This window comes from Mustela lutreola, chromosome 1, assembly GCF_030435805.1.
Source record: "Mustela lutreola isolate mMusLut2 chromosome 1, mMusLut2.pri, whole genome shotgun sequence".
Lineage (NCBI taxonomy): Eukaryota > Metazoa > Chordata > Mammalia > Carnivora > Mustelidae > Mustela > Mustela lutreola.
This window is the reverse complement of record NC_081290.1, coordinates 249163861-249190849: the sequence shown is the minus strand read 5'-3', so window position 1 is coordinate 249190849 and position 26989 is coordinate 249163861. Positions and strand designations below refer to the sequence as shown.

Here is a 26989-nt window from a genome sequence, read left to right as displayed (position 1 = left end):
GAAATGGGGAGGAAATGGGGAATTTACATCTTTTCCCAGACATTTGTAAAAACACATATCCGACCACATATAATTTTTGTAACAGTCTCAAAAATAAAATTGTTTTATGTCGTCTCACTAGGAGATCATACAGCAATGGAGACAGCTGTCACTATGACCAGGCTCACACTCAAGAATCTAATAATATATTTATTTCTAAATTATTACCTACTGATTCCAATGGTCTCATTTACAAAACGCTCTCTCTGTTTTTAAATAACTCTTGTATTCTCAATGAAAAATATAATTTTGGTTTTTTTAAAAAATATTTTATTCATTTATTTGAGAGAGAGAGAGTGTATGAGAGGAGAGAGGTCAGTGGGAGAAACAGACTCCCTGGCAAGCAGAAAGCCCGATGTGGGACTTGATCCCGGGACTCCAGGATCATGACCAGAGCCAAAGACAGTTGCCCAACCAACTGAGCCACCCAGTCGCCCCCTATAATTTTGGTTTGATCCAGATTTGTGTAGGACCTGGTTACAGGTTATATGAGTATAGACTGCCTTCCTCAAGTCAATCCCTCAGGAAAGCATAATTTACAGGTGAGTGTGTGCCCATGTGAATCACCATCCCTGATCCAGGAGGGCTGAGAAGGCTTGTGTTCCTGATGGTGGGGATAGGGGCCGGGGAGCCACGGCAACACCCTGTCTTTGGAGCTTCAGCGAGGCTCCCACTGGGTACAGATCAAAGGGTTTGTGTGAGGTCACAAGGAAAGGAAGCAGCAGATCCAGGGACTGGAACTTCCAGCGCCAGCACTAGGGCTTTTTCTCCTTGGGGGAAATGAGTAATTCGCCCTAGAGCCTATTAGCACACCGGTGGTAACATCCTTATGTTTGCTTGGTGGGGTCCTGACTAAGCCACCGAGCAGCTCACCAATTTCCACATTATGGTCTCGAGTTCTGCAGTGATGCATGCAGAGGTTCGGTCTCTACCTTCCACAGCTGGCCCAGAGGGCCCCTTACCCCACCCCAATGGAGCCTGGGCTGACAACGCAAGGGGGGTCTTTTCTTTTCAGGGCTTGGTCCACGAGAATAAGAGTTAACAACAGGGCTCTCTTGTCAGGAAGACCTCGGTTCAAATGTCTCCTCTGCCCCTTGCCGGATGGGGGGCCTTCGGGACATCCTCACTAATAAGAACTAAAGGTTATGGAGGCTACCTGGGTACTGTGCTAAGTGCTTCCCATAAGTCATGAGACTGTACCTTCAAGGCCCGTATGAAGTGTATTATCTGTTTTCCAGATGAGGACAAGGAAATTGTGGTCAGGATCACAGTGCCAGGTGCGTGGGTTCAAATCCCTGCTCTGTGGCACACTTTTCGGTATAATTCTGTTGTGTTTCATTTCCCCGGCTACAAGATGGGTGAAACTACAGAATAACTTCACAGGGCTGCGGTGGGCTAAAGACGCCACCGTATACGAAGCCCAGTGCCTGGGAGCACTTCAAATGTATTAGCTTCTGTGACTCTCAACACCAATGACTGCCCACAACACAGAGTAGTGACTGTGTATCCCCTTCTCACTTTTTAGTTGCACAACTAGTAAGTACCAGGCTCTGTACTAGGCTGAGGTTACAGAGGTAGAAAGACCTAGTTCCTGCAATCCACAGGGGACTGCAACATTGAACAGATAATTCTACTATGACATGGAGAGCGGTGTTACGGATGGATGTAGGACAGCTCAGAGCACACAGGAGGAGGAGTCATAGAGGAGCTATGTAAGCTGGCCATTGAGGGATGCATAGGAGTTCGCCAGTCACAGGAGGAGTCTAGACACGTGGGTATCACATACAAACGCAAAGAGAAATGGAGAGGAGGGTTCAGTTGGGAGGCTGGGAGGTAGATATTCTGTGGCTGGAGCATCAGGAATAGACAGGAGCCAGGTGGCACAGGCACTGGGGCTCTGTCAGGGAGCCAGGTGGGTTGAGACCTCTGACTTGGAGCCCCGGGAAGCGATGAAGGTACTAAGCCAATGACTAACAGGCTGGCTTCTGGGTCAAAGAGAACACTGACTTTTCAAACCTCCTGTCATTCAATACTCCGGTTTGGGTGAGCCATTTTCTCGTCAGTGATCCCTTCTACAGACATTTCAAAATGCACCACTTGTCTGAATCCTGTCTGTGTTGTCTCAGTCGGTTGGGGGAATGACCAGATTTGTAGGGTAGACTCACCAGCCCTCAGGCCAGGAGAGATCTGTGAACACCACATGCCTATTATGAGGAACATTCTAGACAAAATAGGTGCATTCTATGTAACTGACACCAGCTACGACAAAGCTTTGGAATCTAATAGGACCTGTTAGAACAAATACACCAGATTTTGAAGCCAACATTTCGCCAAAAGGTCTCTTCTTTAAATGTAATGAGACAACGATGGGAAACAAGCGAAACTGGCTTTGTGAATCACCTTCAGAAGGAGGGGAAGCTGGCTCCTCATTCCCAGAGTTCACAGCTCAACAGGGCCTTGGCCTTTGGAAGTAACACAAACTGACTTCCACTAATCACAAAAGAAATCACCTTCTGTCAAGGACTGGGGGAGGGGGGAGTGGACGGGAAGGGGAAGAAACACATACTGACTTCATCAGGCTCAGTGGATTTCTAACAGAGCATGGTGTGAAAAAAAACAACAGCAGAAACATTCAGATGCAAAGAATGAAAGTAGAATAAAAGGGGGGGGGGAATCAAGCCCAGGTAATTATTTTTTTCTTCAAAGATGGGTCGACCTGTCTATATGTTTTGGATACACTTTTGACTTAAACGTGAAGATAGCAAAGAAAATGGCATATGAGAAAAAAAAATACACATACATGTACAATTCCTTATCAATAGCAATATAACTATATGAGCACATATGTCAGCACATACTTTGTTGCATATGGTTAAAGAAAAAGGCTGAGGGCTGATGGAAAGTCCCTACAGATGAGCATCTCCCCAGTGTCCAGGACCCCAACAACATATGCCTTCCCCAGAGCTCCACTGCCCCCCAGCAATGCTGCACAATACGTACTCTTCAGGTTTATGAGCATGTGAATTGAGTTTCAGGACAAACCTGTACAAGGACGCCAGTAGTTTAGGGTGTCTTAGAAGTCAGATGAATAAACTTCACTCTGGGTCACAGAAGGACAAATGGACAAACCAGTCTAACAAAGTTGCCTGTGCCCTTTTGGAAAAAGCTGACCTCTAGAAAAGAAGCTTTTCTATTTGACTTAGGGGAAGAGGAGAATACATTTGCAATGCAAAAATAGGTTGGGGGGAGTGGGTTTAATTTTTCAGAGCTCATTTTAAAACCATAGTACTAAATCTTAAGCAAAGACTTAGGACTCTGTGAAGGAAACATTTGGAAACCACGCTGTCCTCAAAGGTTTTTAGGCACCCAAGCTGAGGCAAATGGGGCATATTTCGTGCCTCTCCCACCATCCTGGTCCTAACCTCCACCCCAAATGACAACCACAGAGACACATTACCCAGTGACTCTAATACCCTCCTCATGAAATATCTTTAACATATAAACTTTTTTATTTTTTAAAGATACATTCAACGTGGGGCTTGAACTTACAACCCTGAGATCAGGAGTCTGCCTGAGCCAGCCAGGCGCCCATTTCTTTAATATTTTCAAATCAGATAAAGGTAAGCTCTAATCAAAGCCCGTGATGCAGCTTCTTCTCTGTTCTATTACGGGCCAAAAAAAACAAAGCCAACAGCTGCTTTTGGAGAAAGCGTAAGGTTTCCATGTCTTTCTCAGTTAAGTTTATCTGTAACCACAGCACTTTATAATTAATCCGGACTGGACAACACAAGTAATCAAGGAGCATTTCTTCGACTTTCATGGCTTTTGGGGAAGTCTTCCAGCGACTCTGCTGGTTAAGGCAGAGGGGAGGTGTGGATGCAGAGACTCCGAGCCGTTTCCTACCTTTCGGCTTGATGCAGAGTTGGGTACCTTTCAGCACTGCTCCCCGCTGTGGCTCTTCAGAACATCACCAAGGTGGTATATCCCTCTTTTAGGAAGATGTGGGAGGTCACTTCTCATCTCCAGCAAAACCTCCGCCTACTTTGTTCAAGCCTGGAGCAGCCCCCTGAGGCTGTGCCATGAACCACCCCGGCTCAGCGCACAGACAGCCATGAGTGGCCACCCGGGAATCCCCACAGCTCAGTGCGCTCTGGCCCCTTCCCTGGCTTGTCTGCATTTCACTTTCATCGCACGGCGTGCTGGCTGTAAGGTGAGCCAGATGACTGGGCAGACCCGGCTGATCCTGATTCTCTGATCCTGGGTGCGGCAGGAAGTGAAGCCTGCAGCAGAAGTAAACTGGGCTCCAGAGGCTCGACTAGCCTGGTCACCAGAGCATGCCTCTCTGGGGAGCACTACGAAGGCGAAGGCGTTGCTAAGCTAGTCAAACAGGAGCTCCTTTTCAGTAGGCCATGGGGACAGAGGCAGGAGCAGGAAAAGGCAGGCCTAAGTAAAGAAGAGACAAAGGGCCCCAGAGGTCCCCTTTAAGTCTCACCAGGGGAAATGGGTGACAGACGATTTCCTAAAGCTAGGTGCCACAAAGCTGCTGAATGAGAACAGAAGCACAATGGGGGGGGGGGGGGTTCTTGCAACAAAACAACACGTGCTTCGAGACCTCACCTGCCGCTCATAAAAGGGGCCATGGACGAGCAGCTTCGCTGTCACCTGGCAAGTTTTTAGAACTACAGTATCCCAGACCTCCTGAATCAGACTCCCCCAGGTTCAGTGAGACCCCCAGGTGGTTCTAATGCACATTACAGCGTGGAAAGTCCTGGTCTCATGCAGCGGTCTCTGCAGGGAGGAAAGTAAGACAATCCAAAGGAGCAAAAACTAAGGTGCTTCTATTTGTATGTGTTTCTTATCATGTCACTTTTGGTTCCTGTGTTTCGTGCAGGTTTTACACTATATGCAATATTCCAGTAACACGGTGCATATATTTTAAAAACAAACATAATGTCTAATGCAGGAACAAGCTCTCTATCTATACAATCAAAAACAGGTCCAAGAGCACTGTCTAAAGCAGAAATTCCTAAACCGTACGTTACAGACCCCATGTCACACATGTGCAAGACGTGCACCCAGTCGAGTCAGATCAAAGGTCCCTGCTGGGCCCCCTGTGAGCAGTCCCCCTGAGTTAGGGCAGAAGGGGGTCCTGGCTGAACCCGTCCTTTCAGCGTATTCTGCAAGTTCTCACATAGCAAGACTTGTGCTTGTGTTTGCTATCAACTGACCCCACAGTGGCACGTGGCGTAGCTGTAACTCCCGTCACCCTGCATTTTAGCACCCAGACTCGATTTCACCATGGCCGTGGCCTTGTACTTGCTCTCACCACACTCCGAGCAGGAGTGATTGATCAAGTGAGAAAACTCTTATACTCTTGCAGGGTGAAGAAACATGCTGCCAAGATCTTGTGTCTTCTGAAAAATGCAGTGTGAATATTCACAGATTCCAGAAAATTCCACTTAGCACGAATGTCCGTATTTTAGCTCAGCTTACCTAGGATGCTGACATGTATAAACCCCACAGGCATTTTGATGCAAAAGAGTCTATAATTTGCTAATAAAATAGACTCAACCCCACAGAGCGCCAGGGATTCTAACAGTGAATTTGTCACCCCTCTTTAAATAAATACACATATGTAAAATGTTCACTGTCATCCCTAATGAGGCTCGTTTAAAACAGGAGTTGGCAGGGCATCTTTCTGAAGAAAGCCTGCACGGTTTGGAAATCGGACAGTCCCCTGTGTCTAGAATCTGCTCTGGCCTGAATTATCTTTACTGTGGTGCAACTGTCAGTAGGGAATTGTAGCAAGTATTTCTAGCACTGGCAGGAAGTTTTTTGTCCACCTACTGAAAGATGAAACACATTCTCACACGCAGGAGACAGTCGCCCCTTCAAGCTCTTTCTTGGAACAAACAGATGGTGAGAAAAGACTGACATATCCAGGAATTCTCCAACTTAAAATACACCTGAATCATCTGGGGACCCTAAGACAATGTGGATTCCAAGACCCCAGCTTCCCAGATGCAGGATGTCATTCGTGGGACCCAAACCTTGCATTTTTAAACAGATTTTTTTTTTAAAGCATTTTGTGGTGTATGCGAACTTGCCCAGAAAGCAGAGTTCCCACAGACGCCCTCTCCTCTGCCACCATGTTCCTTATTATTAACACTTCATATTAGTGGGGTCCGCTTGTTACAACCGATGCACCAGTTGATGGATTCTTATTAACTCCAGAGTTCTCATTAGGGTCCATTCTGGATTGTAGAGCTCTATAGGTTGACAAGCACATAATATCATGTACCCTGCATTATGGTATCACACAAGAATAGTATTAATGCCCCCCAGTGTCCCGTGTTCCCCCTAGTCATCCCTTCCCCCAAATCGGCATTTTTTTTTTTTTAAAGATTTTATTTATTTATTTGACAGAGAGAGATCACAAGTAGGCAGAGAGGCAGTCAGAGAGAGGAGGAAGCAGGCTCCCTGCTGAGCAGAGAGCCCAATGCGGGACTCGATCCCAGGACCCTGAGATCATGACCTGAGCCGAAGGCAGCGGCTTAACCCACTGAGCCACCCAGGCGCCCCCCAAATCGGCATTTTGAACAGACATGTAAGTAATTCTCCTGCAGGCAGTCAGGAGGCTTGGATGGAGGAACTGTGAGCTATGTGGGCCTCAGTTTCCCTAAGAGTTAAAGAGTGACCACAATGTGACTACAGTATAATTGTAATTTACATTCCAAATCCTCCTAACTAGTCTTGACCCTCCATGCTAAGGGGACAGTGTCCATGTTAACGGCATCTGATCCCTGATGGCCATTCCATCTCAGGTCAAAGCTCGGTAAAAGATGTTAGAACTCCAAGCCTCTATTAAAAGTGGCAGTTAAGTCATGTCCTTGGACATACAGGCCTACAGACCCCAGAAGTGTGTGTCTGTGGAAGCCCATGCTGGGAGGGGCCGTGAGAGAACAGCAGCAGGCACGCTGAATACAGAGGATCACAGGCGATATGTGGATGGCTCACCTCAGTATGGGAGATGCCCCAATCCCATGCCCCTACCCTGAAAAGCCTTCTGCTTTGCCTAAAGAACCCCTCCTCCCAGGAACTTCTTACATACTGGAGGCATGCTGGTGAATCCCCTGGATGCTGCTCCATGTTATCATTCTTAAAATTTCTTTTTTCTTTTTTAAAGATGAGAGAGATGAGAGAGAGATAGCGAGAGAGAGAGAGAGAGAGAGAGAGAGAGAGATGGCGCATGCGCGTTTGCATGTGAGCAGGGGGAGGGGCAGAGGGAGAAAAACCCAAGCAGGTTCCCGGGTGAGCGCAGAGCCCAACATGGGGCTTGATCTTATGACCCTGAGATCATGACCTGAGCCGAAATTAAGAGTCAGATGCTCACTCAACTGAGCCACCTCATCATTCTTGTGATTTCTTGTCATTCTTGTGATTTCTGCTATAGCTCCCCAACCCCAAAAGTGCTCTACGATGCAACTTTTCACACTAGGTCAGAGGAATTTATGTTTGCATTCGGGATTATGTGATCCCTTCTGAAGACGACTAGAACCTCAGGGTGGAATCAGACATCCAGGGTCTCTCTCTCTTCTGGTTTCACGAGACACCCCTAGGTCATGACTACAGTCATTACCAGACGAAGGAGAGGCCAGCTGGAGCTTTGGTTCAGGTCTGTGCAAGTTTCACACTGTCTTACCTAGACTGCAGCTGGAAGCAACGTCAGGGCACACTGAGAATAATAGACAGAGGAAGAACGAAACGAACTTATCAATGGGAGACGGACCCCTTCTGCAGACAGATGGAGGCATGAAGGAGGCCTGGGGAACGCCACCCAATGTCCACAAACAACTTGGCTTCTGGGGGCTGCAGGAAGGACTGCCCTCGTGAGTCCTATGCAGGCTGTTGCTCTAGAGACGGCCCCCATTTTGAGGTATTGTCATGTGTAAGACACATTTATGCAACCCCTACTGTGCGGCAGGCACTGGCCTGGGTGCCAGGGATAGGAGAAGCAGACTTAGTCCTTGGCCTTGAGGGGCTGAGTGCAGACATGCAGATATTGGCATGGATTCAGCAAAGGCCAGAGCAGCAAGAGGGGCCAGAAAGATTCTTAGATCAAGAGATATTAGCGGCATCTTGAAGGATGAGAGGGTGTTTTTCCAGGCAGCCTAGAGTACAGCAAGAAAATTAGATCGTTTATAGATCGTTTATAGAGACACACATGTGCAAATACAAAGGGTCTAAAAATTTTAGTACAATGAATTCACTGTGTGGCCTCAGATGTTAAAGGTCTACCAGGTAGCACTTTCATTTAAAAAAAAAAAAAATCATTATTCTGGGGGTGCCTGGGTGGCTCAGTCAGTTTGGCATCCAACTATTGATTTCAGCTCAGGTCATGATCTCAGGATCCTGACAGCCCTCCATTCCGCATGGAGCCTGCTTAAGATTCTCCCTCTCCCTCCACTCCTGCCCCCTCCCCCTTCTCTCTCCCCCGCTAAAAAAAGAAATCATTATTCTGGGCATTCATTCTAGATGGGATTCAGTAAATGTATTCCAATTCAAAGAAACAGATATGCAGGGCTTCTGGCCTTCAAGGGTGGGGATTAAGCCAAAACTGGGTGACCACAGGATGCTCAAATTACCTGCCACTAAATCCAGCAAGACCAGGAGACACAACAGCTGACACAGAGACACCGGGCCCCGTTCACTTTTCCATGTGTCTGCGTGCATGGGGTCACCTTCAGACATAGCACCCGGGCAGCTGGGAATCACTGCTCTCTGTGGGCCTGGGCCCATCTTGGGGACAGGGCGGGAGTCTGAAAATGTGTATTTCATGTTGCAGATTTACCATTTTAAACAGACAAATAAAAACACCCACTGTTTTTTTGTAGTCTATTCTATAAAGTCTAACAAAATCCTGGTTGGGAGGTGCCTGAGTGGCTCAGCTGGTAAAGTATCCAACTTTCAGCTTCAGCTGAAACCGCACCATGACCAGTTTCAGCTCTGGTCATGATCTCAGGGTCCTGGGATGGAGCCCCATGTTGGGCTCCGCGCTCAGCAGGGAGCCTGGTTGGTGGGAACTGTTAAGGATGCAGTGATTCTCAAAAGTCATACCTATTCTCACCCTCACCACATCCCCTTCTCAAAAATCAGAGTGTGAGGTCTTTATGTTAATCAGGAAGGGATTAAAACAAAGATTGAAAACCAGCTTTTTTTTTTCCTCCCAGAGTTCAGACTCTGGACTACCTAAGCAGCAGGCCCTCCGTATCAAGAGACTCTCCAGAAATGACAGACGGGGCATAGGCTCTATTCCTGTGGAGGGGAGAGGACTGCAGCTGGGAGTGCAGAGAGGCCCACCCCATGCCTCGGCCAGGTCAGGCTGATCTCACAGCTGCCTCTTCGGGGCAGCACTCCCAAACAGTTGTGCAGCATAATCCTGATAAAATAAGCTATGGTAGAAATCCTGAAAATCTTTTTTTTTTTTTTTTTAATATTTTATTTATTTATTTGAGAGAGAGACAGTGAGAGAGAGCATGAGTGAGGAGAAGGTCAGAGGGAGAAGCAGACTCCCCATGGAGCTGGAAGCCCGATGCGGGACTCGATCCCAGGACTCCAGGATCATGACCTGAGCTCAAGGCAGTCGCTTAGCCAACCGAGCCACCCAGACGCCCCAGAAATCCTGAAAATCTTAAAAATACAACAAAATCCTAAAATAAAAAGGCACTGCATGCAAACCAACGTCCACTGGAAAAGGAAAATCAGCCCAGGATCCAGCTGGGCACATCCCCAGCAGCACCTGAGTCCTTCTCAGGGAAACCAGAGAAAAATGCCCCTTTTCTATCAAGGCCAATAAAAGTGCGTCTTGCAAGACGCACCAAGAAGTGTCTGTGGGGGGTAACATAGCACAAATCCCCCCAAACAGACGATGGGCTTCTCAGTGACTAAACACTGTGCTGATCTGTCCTCTGACGGGGTGTTCTCAGTCCTAGTGCCTTGCTTTACCCAGCACATTAGTGCTAAAATGAAGACCACGCCCCCTCCCTCCCACTTAGGATAAGGTCCCACCTCTCAAACTTCACCTTACATGCAACTGAACATTACACAAAATACCAAAAATATGCAGGCTCACAGGACTACAGGATATTAGATCTTTGGGGGAAGATCTAAGGATAAATGACTTGACCCAATGACATTTCTGATGCAGAACCGAGATTTACTGAGTTTAAGTGATACGCGCACGGACAGACAACTGGAGAGCAGACGCTGATGTGGTTTCATTTTCACGTGGTGTTGCGTTCAGCAAGTTCGCTGGGCTCAACAAATCTTTCATCATAAAAATAAAAGCTTGACTCCTTTATTTTACATTTCAGTGTAACTGCTTCTCCATCTCCTTGTGCTCCAGCCTCTCACCCAAGTTCAGTAAAGGTAAGATCATTGTTATTGTCACTACTATTTTAGGATATGTATTTTTGCTTCGATATCCCTAGTCCCTAGAACTGTGCCCAGAATGCCTGAGATAAGCACCTAAAAATGTTTTTGGTGGACCGAATGCAAGAATAAACAACCACCAAGAATGTGATTGCTTTTATGTCTAACACGTGTTAAACATTTGAGGAATAGAAAGAAAAATAAAACAACCTTGCATCTGTTTAGAGATAAGTCAGACACTATTAATAGTGGGCTGTATAACCCTGAAGGCTCCAAGCACGACTGCTAGGAAGATGGGGCAGAGGTAGGGGGGAAGATAATGCAAGGAGGGAGGAGTCACAGGCTCCATCCAAGGGACAGCAGGGTTGAGCAGGGGCCCCGGGGTAGGGAACACTGTCACAGCCACACTGGGTGGCATCCTGGATCCGAGCTGACTGTAGTCTTGTCCCCCATGGCTAAATTCCCCACTGTCCATGATTTTTATTTTCATTTTCTTTAAAAGATTCTCTTAATCCAGTGGAAGGTAGGATTGTACAGAGCTCTCTAAAACCTGGGAAAATTGTGTGTGTGTGGGGGGGGGGTCTCAGAGCCTAAAGCCCAGCAGGTGGCAGCACCAAAGGGGAAAGGTTTGGATTTCAGACGCTGAGAGCTCAACCCCAAACTGGCTATGCCCTTTAGCAGCCGAATGGCCTCAAACAGGTGGCTTCTCTCATTTCTACCAGGGAAACCTGGCTTGCCCAAGGCTGGACTCCCACTGGCTTCTCTGTTTCCATATCTGTAAAATGGGGATAATAACATGTTGCAGGCCCTCTAGGATTTCTCTAAGAATTCAAAGAGATAATACTTGAAAAGCGCCTGCCTGTGTGGAAAGCCCTCTACAAACACTGGCTCCCATGAGTACTATTGATAATCACTGTTACTATTAATAGCAGTGCTGCTGTTACCACCTTCTTCCTTTCTACTTCCTTACCACACCCATCGCAAAGCATATACAGCAGGTCTGCAAGAAGAAGTTAAGAAATGTGGGAATGAAATGACAGAATCCCTCTGCAAAAGGACCTCCTGGTCTAGGAAACAGTTGTACACACAAAGCGAAGGGACTGAGAGGAAGGTCTCACCTTCCTGGGAGGTACTACCAGGTGCTAGGGTGGCCAGAGAAGGCCACCTAGCTTCCGCTTAGGTCCTTAATGGACTATGGCAGGTGGGTGGGAACAGAGGTGGAGGAACCTGTAGAAAGAATGAATACATGCAAAGGCACAGAGGTACAAGACCTGCTGCCCACTTCAAGGAAAATGCCAGTGGTCCACAGTCAGGACTAGCATGCAAGTTAGGGGGAGGGGCGGGCAGTGAGGGGAAGGAGGAGATGATGGGAAATGAGGCAGGGCAAGCGGATCACTCATCAGCTGCCCAAATGTAGAGAAGGGCCTACTCTGTGCCATGCCCTGTGCTAGTCACAAGAGATACATAGTAAAGCAGAAAGGTCTGGGTTTCTGCAAAGCTTACAGTCAAGTTGGGGACCATGGAGGGCCCTGAATACCATGCTGGGCACCAGAGGGGGTAAGGAGCAGACCGCACCTTCCAGAGAGGACCATAGCAACATCTCCCATCCCACAGGGTTCTTCTTCAAGGTGACCTTGTCACCTTCCCACTGAGAGATGACATCTATGTTTCCCTTCCCTCCTCTTGAATCTGGAGGGCTAGGACTGTTTACAGTCCGTACAATACAGTACAGTGGAAGTGACTCCCTAGGGGAGAGCCTAAGAGGTGGTGAGGCTTGGCTTTGCTTCACTCTAACACTTGCCCCAGGAGCCCTAGGCATCCAGGGTCAAAAGTTTGCCAATCATGTTATGAGGAAGCTAAGACACATGGAGAGGCCATGTTGGTCCTAACCCTCAAGTCATCCCAGGGAACAAGCTTTGGGACGGCACAGGTCCCGTGCTGAAACTGGCTCCAGCCCCGGAGGTGCCCCAGCTGAGGCTACAGACACGGCGGAGCAGAGACAGGCCGCCTCCACTGGACCCTGCCCCAATTCCTGATGCAGAGACTCCATGAGCATAATAAAATAGTGGATTCTAGCAGCTAGACTTCGGAGGCATTTGTCTTAAGCCACCGAGTCTCCCCCACAGGCATCGTGCAGCCATTGAGGCTTTCTACGCAGGTGGCAATGTGGTCAGATACATGTTCTAGAAAGATTTTTCTCATGCAAGTGTAGCACGGATGTGTCAGATGGGCCCTGAGGTCAGAGGTAAGGAAAGTGACGAAGGGATGCTTGAGGGAAATGGGAGCCATGAGGCCAGTGAGAGTCAGGGCCCGAGATCCTGCAGAGAGAATCCACTGCCCTCAGCCACTTGCGTTCCCGGAACGAGGAACTGAAAACTCAGAGATTCTTTCTGGGTTCTGGCTGTGGAAGGGAAGGGATGTGGGAACACAGGAGGAGAAATAGGGGCAGGGGAAAAAGAGGAGGTAGATGTCCGACCGGTTTACACGGCTCCAGTGAAAAGCCTGGAACACCATAGCTGCCCTCTTGCTTTGCAGTCGGGCAACATGCTTCTGAGTCTGGGCTCCCGAATTCTGTGACCTTGGGTGTGTTACCGAAGCCCTTTAAGGTCCCACCTCCTGATAGCAGGGATGGGGAAGAAGAGCATATGGACCAAAGTGAAGGTAAAATGAGATAATGACTAGAAAATGCTGCACACAGTGCCCGGCATTCGGAAATTCTGTGTAAGTGCTAGCGGCTCTTCTTATCACCATGATCCTGATTATTTTTTCTAGAAGATTTTATTTATTTGAGAGAGAGAGAGAGAGAGAGAGAGACAGCACACGCACATGAGCAAGGGGAGAGTGAAAGACAGAGGGAGAGGGAGAAGCAGGCTCCAAACTGACCAGAGAGCCTGACATGGGGTTTGATCCCAAGACCCCAGAATCATGACCTGAGCTGGAGGCAGACGCCTAACCGACTGAGCCACCCAGGCGCCCCGCAGTGATCATGATTAATAACTGTGATGTACACTGGGTCAGAGGCTAGACAGGCTCTTTGTACCCTAGAGGGCCCGCCTGCAAGACACTGAATGGAAGTTCTTCCAAGGAACCTCGCACACATCTCCGGCAAACAGTTTGTTCAACAGTTGGCATCAACGTCTAAAATAGCTACACAGCCTGCAAAGGAGGAAGGCCGGTATGTGAGCTGTCCCCCATCTTCGTCTCCCTTCCTCTCTCCCAAATCAGTGTTTGAGTGCTTTTAATGAACAACGCTCACAGAGTAAGGCAAAGGTCCCTCGATTCGTAAAGCTCTCTACCTTGCTGCACATGATTCTGAGGTCTCCGAGTGGCATGGAGTATGTAGCTGTGTTTTGTTTGGGTTCGCAGTGGGTGGGGGGGCCACAGGAGGAGAATCCTTGGAGGAATTCAGGTATCACACTGGCAAAGTCTGGAAACAGTGGGTAAGTAAAATGACCGCTTGGGTGAGCTCTAACAGCAGGAAGCCTTAGGATGGCAAGGTGCTTTGGGAAATCATTGTGCAAAACGGACTCCGGCTCTGCACCTTCCCGCCTCTCACCACCTCCTTAGCTCTCCCTTTCCAGTGCTCACAGAACCAGGTTCGACCCTATTCACTTTCTGCATTGGTACCGGGGAATTGTTGACACAGTGTTTTCAATGCTTTGGGGGGGGGGGGACTGTGACACTGAATACAAATGAAACCCAGTAATAATGCTTTGGAGGCAAAGAAAGGTATCTGCCTTCGCCCCTCCCCCAGCCAGCTCCGCACTTGCCAAGTATCTGCAAGTCCCCATGCAACTCAGCCCTCTGAGCCTGACCCTCCTGAACCCCACCTTTCGTCTCTCTTTCTCGCTCCCTGACGTGGCACAGGGCAGGTGCTTGGGGCTTCTGATGCCCAGAGAGTTCCCACGTTTCTTATTCACTCTTGCTTTCTGTCTGTTCAGAGCATGGGATCTAGTGACAGCGAAAAGCCATACTATAGAGTTCTTGCAACACAGGCTTTGAATTCAGATCGATCAATCACTTGGTTCCAGGAGTGACTACCCAGGTGATCTATTCAAGTCACTTAAACTCTCTGAGCTTGGTCTCCCTCACTGTTAAAAGAAGATGAAAAACAGCCTCTCTCTCAAAGCACTGATGTGAAGAGTAAGGGAGACAACGCACGGAAGGAGCTCAGCACAGTGCCCGGCACAGGAAAGATTGGCTGGTGCAGTCTGGCTGTCGTGGATTTCTGCACCACGGCTACAGGGCTGCCAGACAGACCTGAACTAGTGGTCACTGTGCGGTGACTTCTCCTGCCTGCCCCCTTCTCTGCAGGGCCACCGCCACATTTACTCTGTCCCATGTTTCTGACAACTTGAGTTGATTCTACCCTTTAAACTTTATTGTTCAAGTCTGTGAGGTTTCTTATTTCATTTTCTTTTTAAAAAGATTTTATTTATTTATTTGATAGAGAGAGATCACAAGTACGTGGAGAGGCAGGCAGAGAGAGAGGAGGAAGCAGGCTCCCCGTGGAGCAGAGAGTCCAATGCAGGGCTCGATCCCAGGACGCTGGGATCATGACCTGAGCCGAAGGCAGAGGCTTTAACCCACTGAACCACCCACGTGCCCCGAGGTTCCTTATTTCAAAACAGATGACTAGGCAGTTCCGAGCTTCAAGATCTGGGAACTGGGATCTGGACCATGGGTCGTGGCAGAGAACCATAGATACCCTTTTCCCATTTGTCCCAAGATCGAGAAATGAACACAGGCTTGATTTATAGCCCAGAGAAGACTCTGGAGACAGACTTGAGCCTCTCCTTAGACTTGGAATCTTATTCCACTCTGGGGTCTCAACAATCATCAGCCCTCCGGCCCAGAAGTGTCCACGCCTCACCCCGCAGTTGCTGCAGGATTAAGAGAAAAGGTCAAACCCTCCATTTCTCAGGGAGGTTTCTCATCAGGACCCTGGGGATTCTAGAAGGGATGCATGGTTTCTTCCAAGGCATGCACAGACCCTTGATTTGTGGTCACACCCCAGGCAGGACGCATTCGCCTTGAGTCTTGACAGATGTTTCTAGCAGCTGATGTGTTGCTCTTTTTCTCTGGGTCCCAGGTAGCTGCCGCCTGCCCCCAGATGACTCACTCCCATTGACCCTACAAGGCCTGCTTGCAGACGGTGACGGTTAATTTATACATGAACCTGGCTGGGCCATGATTCCAGATACTGGGGCAAACACTAGACTAGACGTTGCTGTGAAGGTACTTTTTAGCGGAGGAGGACATGGAAACCAGGCGACATCCAGGAAAGCAGATGGTCTCCATAATACCAGTGTGCCTCATCCAAGCAGTTCAAAGAAGAGAAATAAAGGCTGATATTCCCCAAGGAGGAGGAAGTTCTGCCTCCAGACTGCCTTTGGACTTGAACCGCCACATCAACTTTTCTTCTGGAGAACATTAACACACAAACAGATCAACTCTGACACAGCGAGCAAAAGCGTGATCACCACACTCAAGCGCAAGAAACGGCAGGAGATCGTCTTCGTGAATATTCTCAGTAGGGGAGAAAAACAGAAACCGAGTAAGGCAAATAAACGCAGCGAGTCTGAGAAAGCTCAAGGGAACGCCCATCCCGTGTGTCAGACACTTTACACACACACACTCTCACTCTCTTTCCTTCTCATTACGCACCTAAAAAGTAGGCTACCATCTAACAGACGGGAAGCGGCTCAGAAAAGGAAACAATTTCCCTGAGGTCACACAGATGGCAAGCGAAGGGTAAGAGGTCAGGTCCTCTGAGTCCAAAGACCGAACTTGCTTCCATCATACCATGACTCCAGAGCAGCAAGAGAAGATCATGAATTCCCAACAAAATGTCAGTTTCTTATCTTGATCTGAGTAAAGGCACATATGCACCCCCCCTACCTTTTTTGCTGAGCTTTCAACATGGGCTTTACTGTCTCAGGGCCAAAATACTCCCAACCTCTCATCCAAATGTTTCTTTTCATAGTCACCTCAAGTCGAACTTCGTCTTCTCCAACCTCACCATCATAAATCTATTGGGCCACTCTGTCGCTGCTGACCCTTGAAAACCAACTGGGAAGGGTATTTTCAGTGATCTATATGCTTTAAGATAAAAAAAATAAACATGGACTGGGTTTTCTAGATGAGAGCTACGCAAAAGCCTAACGGGAAAACAAAGGGACCTTCGGGTCTAGCTGTGACTCCTGGCTGCTCTCCATTCAAGGTGCATTAGGGCCCTGCAGACCAGAGCATGTCAGCAAAGAGGAGGGGGTCCCCCAAGGATACAGTCCCGAATATGCAACTATTGTACAGCAACAAAGACGCCAAAGTCACACTGAAATTCCAGCACACAAAGGGAAAGAAACAATAAGCTATCAGGCCCTCTTTTCCATCTCGTCCATGGCCTTAAAACAATTAAGTAACAAGAGCCTCTTGGGTCTTCTTTTTCCTTAATAATGAAATGAAAATACCATATAAAGCCCACGTTTAGGGGATACGTAAGACTCAACAATTCGGAAAGCGTGCCCTCCATGTTACCTGTATTCCCTGGCACCCCCCTGAGAGCTACAGAGTTGAAATACATTTTTCTTGTATGTGTGAGTGCCCCTCGGTGAATGTGAGCTCATGGGTCCCACGTTTATCCCTAGAAGGACCTACAAGGATCAAAAGTGGGTCCCCCCAAATACACAGTACCTAACTGTCCAGCCCTGAAAACCAATCTTGCTGGTCTACCCCAGAGCACAGCCTAGAAAGGAGGAGGCACTTGCTCAATATTTGTCAACTTGTGAAAAATACGGAGCACTCTCCATAGCACTGATTAATGGGCGGCAGTGGAGGTTCCCTTGGTTAAACACGTGGGGGCTGCTCTGAGTAATCCCTGAATGCTGGCGGGTGTTTTGTGGACACTGCTTACGGACGAAGAGCCCTGAGAAGGGCAGGATGTCTGTTCCGACAAGACAGCGGACAGTCCAGACGTGGGAAGGAGAGGAAGGAGTGCCTCGCTCGGCCTGATTCACCCAGCAGGTGCTCTAACCTGGCCTCTGCTTGTCGGCTGGAGTGTTTAGGGGTATCCACATTCCCCACGTGAATGTCGATGACGGTCTGGCCCCAAACCCCGTGCACTGTGAGAAGTCTCCCTGAGGTCTGAGGATGCGTAAAGGTGGAGGAGAATGAAACGCTGCGACTGCTTCTGCCCTGTGCCAGGCGCTGAACTAGGTGTTATATGTACATCATATCCCACCGAACCTGAGCAACAGCACCACCACTAAGAGGACGATCCAGAAGGATCCACGATGCCCAGACATCCTCCCAGCATTCTTTATGCATTACCTCATTCAGTCCACTGGCAGCTCTGGGCATGCGGATTCTCATTTGCAGATGAGAAACCTGAGAAACCTGACTTGCCAGAAAGATTAAGTGAGAACATAAAAGACCCCTATGGGGCCTGTTCTATTCTCAGATCCGACTTGAGACCCCACAATTTGCTTCTCAGTGCTAACCCTGATTACTACTTGCCTTGGGTTAGAATTAAGTGTTGACCAACAGGGGACTCTCCCCTACTAGGCCCTGAGCTATTTCAGGGCAAGGACTGGAAGGCTTTGGGGCTGGCATTTTCCTAGAGCCCCTAGAGGTCCATTCTGTAGGCTACCACATACTCTGCTTAAACACTCAGCCAGCCCTGCTTTGGAGCTGGTTTGGAGGCTGACACCTTGTGAGGGCCCTGGGTGGATGCCCACACGTGAGGGGGAAATCTGGGATGGAGGGTGTTGAAGTCAAACATCAACTCTTTCCCAGCCACTTCCGGCATGGGAGCAAACATGGAAGTTGTCCTGGTGCCTCCATGGCAGGCTGAGTTCAACGGGAAGTCTCTCTGACCCTTGTGCATGTCTGTTCCCCCAGCCTTGGCCTCACTTGTATATTTAGGTACGTGTGGACTCTCGCAGCTTCTGACTGGAGCACCCCCCACCCCCCCACCCCCCCTCCTGCCTTCCATCTCCAACCCATCATAAAAACATACCCACGCCCATATGTCGTCATGCCCTTGCTCTTGACCTTGGTCTGGCTGCTTGTTTATCCTTCAAGGCCCAGCTCACATGTCGTGAAGGTGCTGTAGCTGGCGGACACTGCGGTTGTGGACAACCTCTGGGTGCTCTGCCGGTGCCTCATCTCAGTGAAGCCAAACGACAGCGCTGGGGTAGGGGCCTGGGGAACCCAACTAGCCGCTCACAGACACACATCGAAGCATGGTGAAGCCAGCCTCGGACTCCAGGCGGGACTCCACAGCCCACACTCTGCCCGCTGCCCCTACCTCATGGGCCACTCAGCATTCTCCATGAGTGGTCCCCACAGAACCCCCTGCTTCCCCCTTCCCCACCTCTCTCCAGGGCTCTCCACTGAACAGCCTCTGCCCTGCCCTGTGCCAGGAGCTCCCCTCCCTCATGGGAGGGTCTAGGGGACAGGGGCTTGTTCATTTCTCTTGACCTCCGTGCCTTTAGCATAGTCTCTAATACAGAACAAATTTAATAAACACATTCACATGGAATTTCACTGCCTTTTACCTAGCACCTCCACAGAAGGCAGGCCAGTGGGGGGCTTTCCAGTTTCTAGTTCCCCAAGAGCCCATGCTTTGGGAAACTCTGGGGCCCGTGCTGGTACGCGTGGGAGAGCAGGTGGTCAGAGCCCCTCCAAGGACCCTTCCAGGAGGCCTGAGGTATGGCTTTCTTCTCCCATAGAACCCATTTTGTTCCCTTTTCCCTCTCCTTCCCTGGAGGATGCTGGAGGGAAGGGGGTGAGGGGGGACGTAGGAAGGGATTTAAATCCCAAAGCAAGCTAGGAAAGTCTCAAGAAGTCAGGGCCTGGTTTCCTGAGAAGACAAGACACCCCCTTTTCCCCTCTCTTCCTCATCAATTTCCCAGGTCAACATTGGCTATTAGTTATGAGTGGTGGTCTAGGCTGCTGATGCTGCAGCTGGACCACATGTCCTTGCATGGAGCTGTCCCCAGTAAATCTTTCTTTAATCCTGGCCTCTGCCTGCTCCCTCTTTCGTCACCCACAGTGGCTGGAGTAGGCTCGGGAATGCTGGGGAATTTCTCCACTTCCAGCCTGTTGTCAGCTCCACGGTCCTCTCTTTGATAAAACTGCCTACCAGCTGCTGATAAGGGCTGACGGATTTCCCACACTCAGTAAATCAAGGGGGTCGATGGCGCACGGAAGGGCACGGCGGATGGCTCCCCGGCCATCAGGGACAGCTGACATGGGTAGCCAGAGCCATCAATCCGTCAAACAGCCCCCGTCAGGTAACCTCACAACCACCTAGGGAAAGCTGTCACTGGTTGGGTAACACTTGGGGAAATTAATCCTGCACGCACCCCAGACCCCCGCCACACTCTGTGCTCGCTTACTCGAAAGCTTCTTAGGAAAACAGGGGTCACTAGACTTGCCTGGGATATTTAACACCAGGGAAAGTATCAGACAGGGAAAAGTATTACGGTTTCTGTGAATTCGTATACCATTAAGACCTGTCAGTGAGGAAGTACTGAGGGAAGCAGAGAGGAATGGAAAAACCCTACACTGGGACCTGGCCCAGCTCCGTCAACAGCCCACTGAGCTCCTCTGGGCTTGTGGCTTCATGCTGGAGCTCCACTGAAGGTTTAAGAGTGTGTGTGTGTGTGTATGTGTGTGTGCGTGCACGTGTGTGTATGCACACGTGGGGATGCGTGCACAGTAAGTGGTCAGCAGTGCACTGGGAACAAGTGACTTGCCCAGGGCCTTAAAGATTGGTCTGCCTACAGAGCTGAGTCTTCACATTTCCAAGGCAGTGTGACCCTTCTGACATCAGCAGGACCTGCCCCAGTGGCCGACCTGCAACCTGGTCTTCCCATGCCTTTTAAGAGCCCTCTGAAGCAAGATCCTAGCAGAGGAAACAACCTGGAGAAACATGAGCCCATCCTTTTCACATCCCAGAGGTGCTTGCCATGCCTGGCCATGACCCAGGGCCTCTGAGGACAGCATCACCTAAAATCGTTTATCTTGGCCCCAGGACGCATTTTGGCTATAAGGAGTATTTTGGCTTCCTCTCCTACCAGTTTGCCAGGAACAACAGCCCAGCAAGGTCACTTCAGGTCTGGCCTGGAAAGACCATGAGAAACATTTACCAGATAAGAAAGAGCCTTTCATGCTATTGGTGCTGCTTTTTTGGCCCATGGTGCTGTCTGCTGTGATCGACACTGACCTGGTGAGAAACAACCTACACATCTGTCCGTGATGGTCCATGAGGGAGGAAGAGAAGAACAGGGTGCCTCCATCTCCACGGCCCCCCTGGCCCATGGCCCTCATGTTTGGGTGGCCTCCCTTTTCCTGTACTATTACTGCCCAGTTCACTATTGTGGGTAAGTCAAGTTCTGAGGAAAGAATCACCATCTCTGCTTGGATGGAATCACAGAAAACTTCTGGGAGGAGGTGACCTGGGAGCAACGATGGAGAAAGCCATCTAAGCACAGGTGTTGCACATACAAATGAATCACCCATTACAGCTGAAATGCTTGTCTCCCTAACACCACTCACCCCCTACCCCCCGCCAATTCATATGTTTGTATGTGGTTTACATGTTGAATGACCTCTGGGAGACAAGTGGGTTTAATGAGGTCATGAAAGGTTGGGGTCCCCATGATGGGACTAGAGTCCTCAGAAGAAGAGGGAGACACACCCAAGCCTCTTCTGTCTGCCATGTGAGGACACAGCAAGCCAGGAAGAGGGCACTCACCAGAACCCAACCAGGCTGGTTCTGATCTTGGACTTTCAGCCACCCAAACAGTGAGAAATAAATGTCTGGTGTATAAGTCCCCCTGTCTATGGTAATTTGCTAGAGCAGCCTGAGCTAAGACATGCTCTAATGGATTTATGGAGCTACAAGTAATTCGGCAGGGGTGGGTTCCTCTGATTCTGAAGAACCGAGTTCCCCAGCAGGCACCAGGCACCTTATACTATCTGTTGATGGAGAAATCTCTGACACCTAATGGGGAAGACCACAGCCATTGCGAGACCAGCTCTGAAGACCATCTAGCTCACAACCCTGCTTTCTCTCCCCCACCACACTATTGGTCAAGCCACATTTGAAAGACAAACCAACTGCTCATTTGCCCCTTCCTCTGCCCTGAGTCCTACACCAATAGAAGACAGAATTGAAAGCAATCAAAACCACAACGTCACAGCCTACATTGGCCACTAGATGGAGCTATGCATCGCACCAAAAAGACACCAGAGGTGAAGCTGATTTTCTCCCAAGTTCTGTAGATAGAATCCTTGAGATTCACAGCTGGAGACAGCAAGTTATATAAGTCCAAGGTCCTGAGAGGGTGGGCATGGAGAACAGACCATGCACAAATAGTCATTCAATACCTACTTATAGTCTCTGAGTTTAGAAAAATAATGGGCACGGTCTGCCTACTGGGAACCCCACCTTTGATGGGAGACCGAGAGACAGACAGGCGCACAAACACAGAGTACGTGATGGTTCTTGAGCATCCTGGTCTCTGCCAAGCACTTTTCAAGTTCTATCGCTAGGTCCCAAAGGTTAACGACTAGTCTCAGTTCATTTGGCAGAGCCAGGATTCACTCTCAACTCTGTTTGCTCTCCTCGACACCAGCCAGCCCCTCTCAAACACTTCCCACACAAAGTGAGAAGTTCATGTAAGGCTGGGTGAGAACCAAGGCCACCAGAAACACACGTATAGAGGTAACTCAGGCCGGGGACTTCATGACAGCATCACAGAGGAAGATTTCTTTAATTACTATTATTATTATTTTTTTTAGGAGGTGTCTATTTTTTAGGATAAGTCAGATGGGTTTGAGGCAAAAGGAATGCCATGGAGAAAGAGCCACATCCTGAAGCACCAAGCTTTACATATGTAGGACACAGCTTTGGGTACTGAATGTCAGGTAGCCCAGGGCAGTGGGAAGTGTGGGACATGTTGGGGGGATGTGGCCAGGGCTGAGTCAGGGAGGACAATGGATGAAAAGACCATAAAGAGCCTCCCACGTACAGTTGAGATCTGTTCCCACAAAACATGGGAAGCCATCAAAGGTTCTTGGAAAAATTTCTACTGTTACATTTAAATGATCTCCCCCCCCCCCACCCGGGAAGGGGTGTATACTTTGGAACATGATACAACTCAGTGCCTCCTCTGAAAAGAAAAAAAAAAAAAATCATCTTTCCAAACATATGGATGTTAAGTCTGTCCCTTTAATTTTATTCTATACCATATGGCACTTTGAATTTTTAGAAGATCAGTAAGCAGATTGACTTCACAGATCAAAACTTAGCAGGAGACATCTTTGTCTGTTATTTTCATTTCTTTTCTATTAAGTACAGCCAAAGTCCAATTTATTGATCTAATAAAAGAAAGTGGCCAGGTCCGGCAACAACATGGAAAGGACTTAGACACGCCGAGTACATACTAAGTGCAATGGAAGAGTTAGATAAATACACACTTTGAAAGACAAGAGGCATTTGCTATTAGGTTCTTAGCAAAGCTCAGTGGAAATAGAGTCATTTCAGCCACACCTTAGGGAGAACTGAGTGATGCACACAGGTGCCCGTGCACATGCAGCCAGTGGAGACAATGAACTAGAGACAGCAAAAAACAGCTGCTATATACCAAGCTGGGGTAGTGTGTCATTTAAAAAAACAAAACAAAACACAAGTTCATAGGTTTTCAGAAACCAGAAATTAATGTCAGGCATTCTAAATAAACTCACTGTAAACTTTCACAAAAACTTTCCTTAAAGAGTTCCCAAAGGGATTTATATGCTACTCATACATCAAGGCTGCTCCTACTAGCCAAATAAGCATCTGAATGAAAACTTTCATCATCTCACTGTTTCCAAGTGTCTGGATGTTTGAGGTTGATAAGACCTTGTCTGAAGCTCTGTGTCTTCATCAGATATTTGCCATTAATCAGATATGACTTCAAAGAGAAGTATCTAATTGTAGAAAGTTGAAGACCATTTTAAATGCAGTGCTGTGAGGCTTAGGGGAGGAAAGTGACCGACCTAACGTCACAGAGCTTGCAAGGGGTAGAGGAAGGCTCCAGCACAGAAGGACATCTCAATCTTTTCTTTCCACCACATCAACCACTTCAGCGAAATGACTTCCTTAGCAGAGCATAAAGCCCAGAATAAGAGTCCAGACCTTCGATACCTACACGTTGTCTACATGTGTAGAAGAGTGGAGTACAAAGGACAGTAAAGCTGAACTCAGCATAGGAAGGTGCACTGGTAACAAGGTTTCAAAGCAGAAACTCACACACATTTCCATAAAGTGTTATCCTACTTAACTCGTGTTTCAGAGTGTTACAACTAAAAGGAGCATTTGATGCCATTTCCGCTCCCACCTCCACATTTGGAAGGTAAAGCTCTCCACTAAAGAAAAGCCAGACCAAAGTTCTCCAGTTTCAATCACTGGGTGGTTTGCTTACATTTCCGTGATTTTATCTACACTTGCTCTGAACGTATCTGACTTGCTCAAAGTCTAGGGTTTCCCGAAGCAGGAGCTGAAATGTAAACACTTGTGCTGTTTCACAGGGATAAAAGTTATGGCTGAAGAGCTAAAACAAAACGAAACAAAACAAAACAGGGAATGTCTCTCTGAGACATTACTAATGTCACTAAATGGATCAGGGGATGGTGTTTTTCAATGTCTCCACCTTGTGGAAATGGTCAATACTGCATCACGATCAGACACTGACCAACTGTTGAGGATGAAGACTGACGCGACAGTAAAATTAACTATTATAGGATAGCAAAAACAAGAAGAAGGAGGAGGAGGAGGAGGAAGGAAAATCTCAAAGTAACTAAAAAATATTTCAGTAGCATATTACAGTGGGAATTGATGGTGATAATCTTGAGGCATGTTGGATACCAAAAGTCTTATTAAATAATAATAAAAAGGTTAAAGTATATGCAGTTTAATCTTAGTAATAGGTGTGTCTATTTTTTGTGCCATGGAAAACCAGCAACACAAAATGATGCTCTTAGTTATCCAGATCATTTCCAATCCATTAGTGTTGTCAGCCATTCCAGAAAGCAGAAATTTGTTACAAAGGGTTGGATGGTTCTTATCTTCCAAGGTTTCACTCACCCAGACAGTTCTAAAAGTGACAGGCAGAAAGAAAGCCAAAGAACCTCTGTAGCAAAGATTTTCATTGAGTAAAAGAACATGCCTACTCAGACAGATAAACTTAAGCAAAAGTAGTTTTGAAATAAACTCCAGCAGTTGCGCTATTTTAATGTAGCAATAAAATATTGGGCAATATGGTGTACTAACAGCCTCTAGCTTTGAAGCCACAGACTCTGGGCTCTGCCTCCTAATCACTTTGGGACCTTGGGCAAGTTATTGAACCCTCCAGAGGCTCAGTTTACTCATCCATAGAATGGGAATTATGATATCGCCTGCTTGCTATGAGAACAGAACAAGATAATGTATGTAAAGCCCTGGCCCAGGGCTCGGCACACAGTGGGAGCATTAGCTATTATCAAGCTTATGAAAGTACGGACTCACCCTTGGGGGTCCTGATTACTCTGTTCATGGAAAGGAGCAGTATGATTCTTCTTCCTGATTTCTATTATCTGCAATTTTTTTGACTGCTAGAATGGGAGAGGAGGAAAAGACGGTGGAGAACTTCTGTACAAGTGAGGCTAACACATGGAGAAATCCCAGGCAAGTGAAATAAACAGAGGCACCTTCTGTTTACACAGCAGTCTGGAAGTGGAGCTAATGTCAGGCGTCTACGCCTCGTGCCACCCTTGGCCATGATGCGGCTCAGACACCAACCCACCACTCCCCCGAACTTCACGTGTGAACAGATGGATCACAGGGAGGCTGGGTTTGCTCCTTCATCTATCGAAACACATATTCATTCATTCAGCACAATTTCTAAGCCCCTGCATGTACAGGGCACTGGGCATAAGGTGGCCAATGAGTCAGCCGATGCCCCGGCTTTGTGGTGCTTACTGTGTGGTAAGCACGAGGAGCCGAAAGACAATAAAACATAAACACATCAACAGGATAACTTCAAATAGTGATAAGCTTTCAAAGGAGCATAAGATGATGATGGAGAGGACGAGGGCAAGGGGTAGGCCACGTAACTCCTTCAAGGTGAATGGTCAAGCACGGCACCCCCAAAGAGAGGCAAGCAGGGCAAGGAGGAAGAACCAGACTTGCCGAGACCAAAGATAGGGGTGCGGAAGTGAGGCTGACAGTGCACAGTCCGGGAGGCAGTGGCGAGCTTAATGAGACCGGAGAGAAGGGGCAGCCACAGCAGAGGAAGCAAGGCAGGTGGAGAGTGGGGAGCTCTGAGGGGAAGGTGAGGGCCACATCCCATAGGGCCAGGGAGGCCAGGCTGAAGAGTCTGGTTTCCATCTTAACTACAAGGCTTGGTTTCAAGGATCAATACAGTAGATTTGGGGTTTTTTTGTTTTTTCATCTTAAGATTTTATTTATTTATTTGACGGAGAGAGCGAGAGAGCACCAGCAGGGGGAGCAGCCAAGGGAGAGGGAGAAGCCAGGAACCCGACGCGGGGTTACTCACATCAGCTCGAGGGGGGATTCCCACTGAGCAGGGAACCCAATGTGGGCCTTGATCCCAGGACTCTGGGAACATGACCTGAGCCGAAGGCAGACGCTTAACCATCGGAGCCACCCAGGCACCCAAGCACAATAGGTTTGTTACCGACCATCGCTCTGGTTACTGCTGGAGCCTTGCTAGACCCCCCAGCAAGTTACTGGCGAAGCCTAGACAGCAGCCCACATCTGGTGACTCTCAGCCCAGGAGGTTCCCCTCCAACCATACAGCCTTTGACGGAGCAGAAAGCAAAGTAGACAGTTTGATCTCCTTCGGAGAACTTAAACAAAGCCCAGCAAAAGAGAAACAGGCTGTCAAGCCACCTCCCACTCTGGGAAAAGAGAGAGAAGCCCAAGGTACTCACCCGCTCGTGATGTCATCCGTCCGGATGTTCTTGCTCAGAACATCGCCGTCACTCATGTAGCCGGGGGCGTCCATGCTGATGCCTTCCAGGTCCATCTCGTCTCCTGCCTTGTCTGAGACGTCCACGTGGCACACGCTGCTTCCCCTGGAGGCCAGCTGCCTCCTCAGGGGGGCAGAGTACACGTAGCGGCCCGACTCGGTGTTGATGAAGCGGCTGGCATTGGCTCGAGGTGGGTACCCATTGCCCATAGAGGGGGCGTCTCCTGCTTGGAGCCGAGGGCTGGCCTGGCCAAGTCTCCAGGACAGGGGAGTGGGTCTGCTAGTCAAGCTGAGGATACTGCGCCCGCTTATCTCTGTGGTGACGTTGGTGTCAAATGTGGTCTCCAATGTGCTGAAAACATCAAACCAGCCTTGGCTTAGACAGACCCTCATGTGCTTAGTATCCTTTTGCAGTTTATATGTTCTTTACATTTTTTTGAGAACTGTGAAATATTTCCTATATACCAAATAGGATCAAATAACAGCCACAGATATAC

The 26989-nt window shown here is 48.5% G+C and overlaps 1 protein-coding gene across 8 annotated transcripts in view; it reads right to left on the bottom strand.

The window, feature by feature from the left end:
• The window catches only part of NAV2 (neuron navigator 2), a 395626-nt gene that overhangs the window by 129884 nt on the left and 238753 nt on the right, over window positions 1-26989 (bottom strand). For all 8 annotated transcript variants that reach the window (XM_059138147.1, XM_059138166.1, XM_059138198.1 and 5 more), the window contains one exon: window positions 26455-26844. In XM_059138147.1, coding sequence (XP_058994130.1) covers window positions 26455-26844 — 390 coding nt within the window. The remainder of the gene's footprint in view (window positions 1-26454; window positions 26845-26989) is intronic.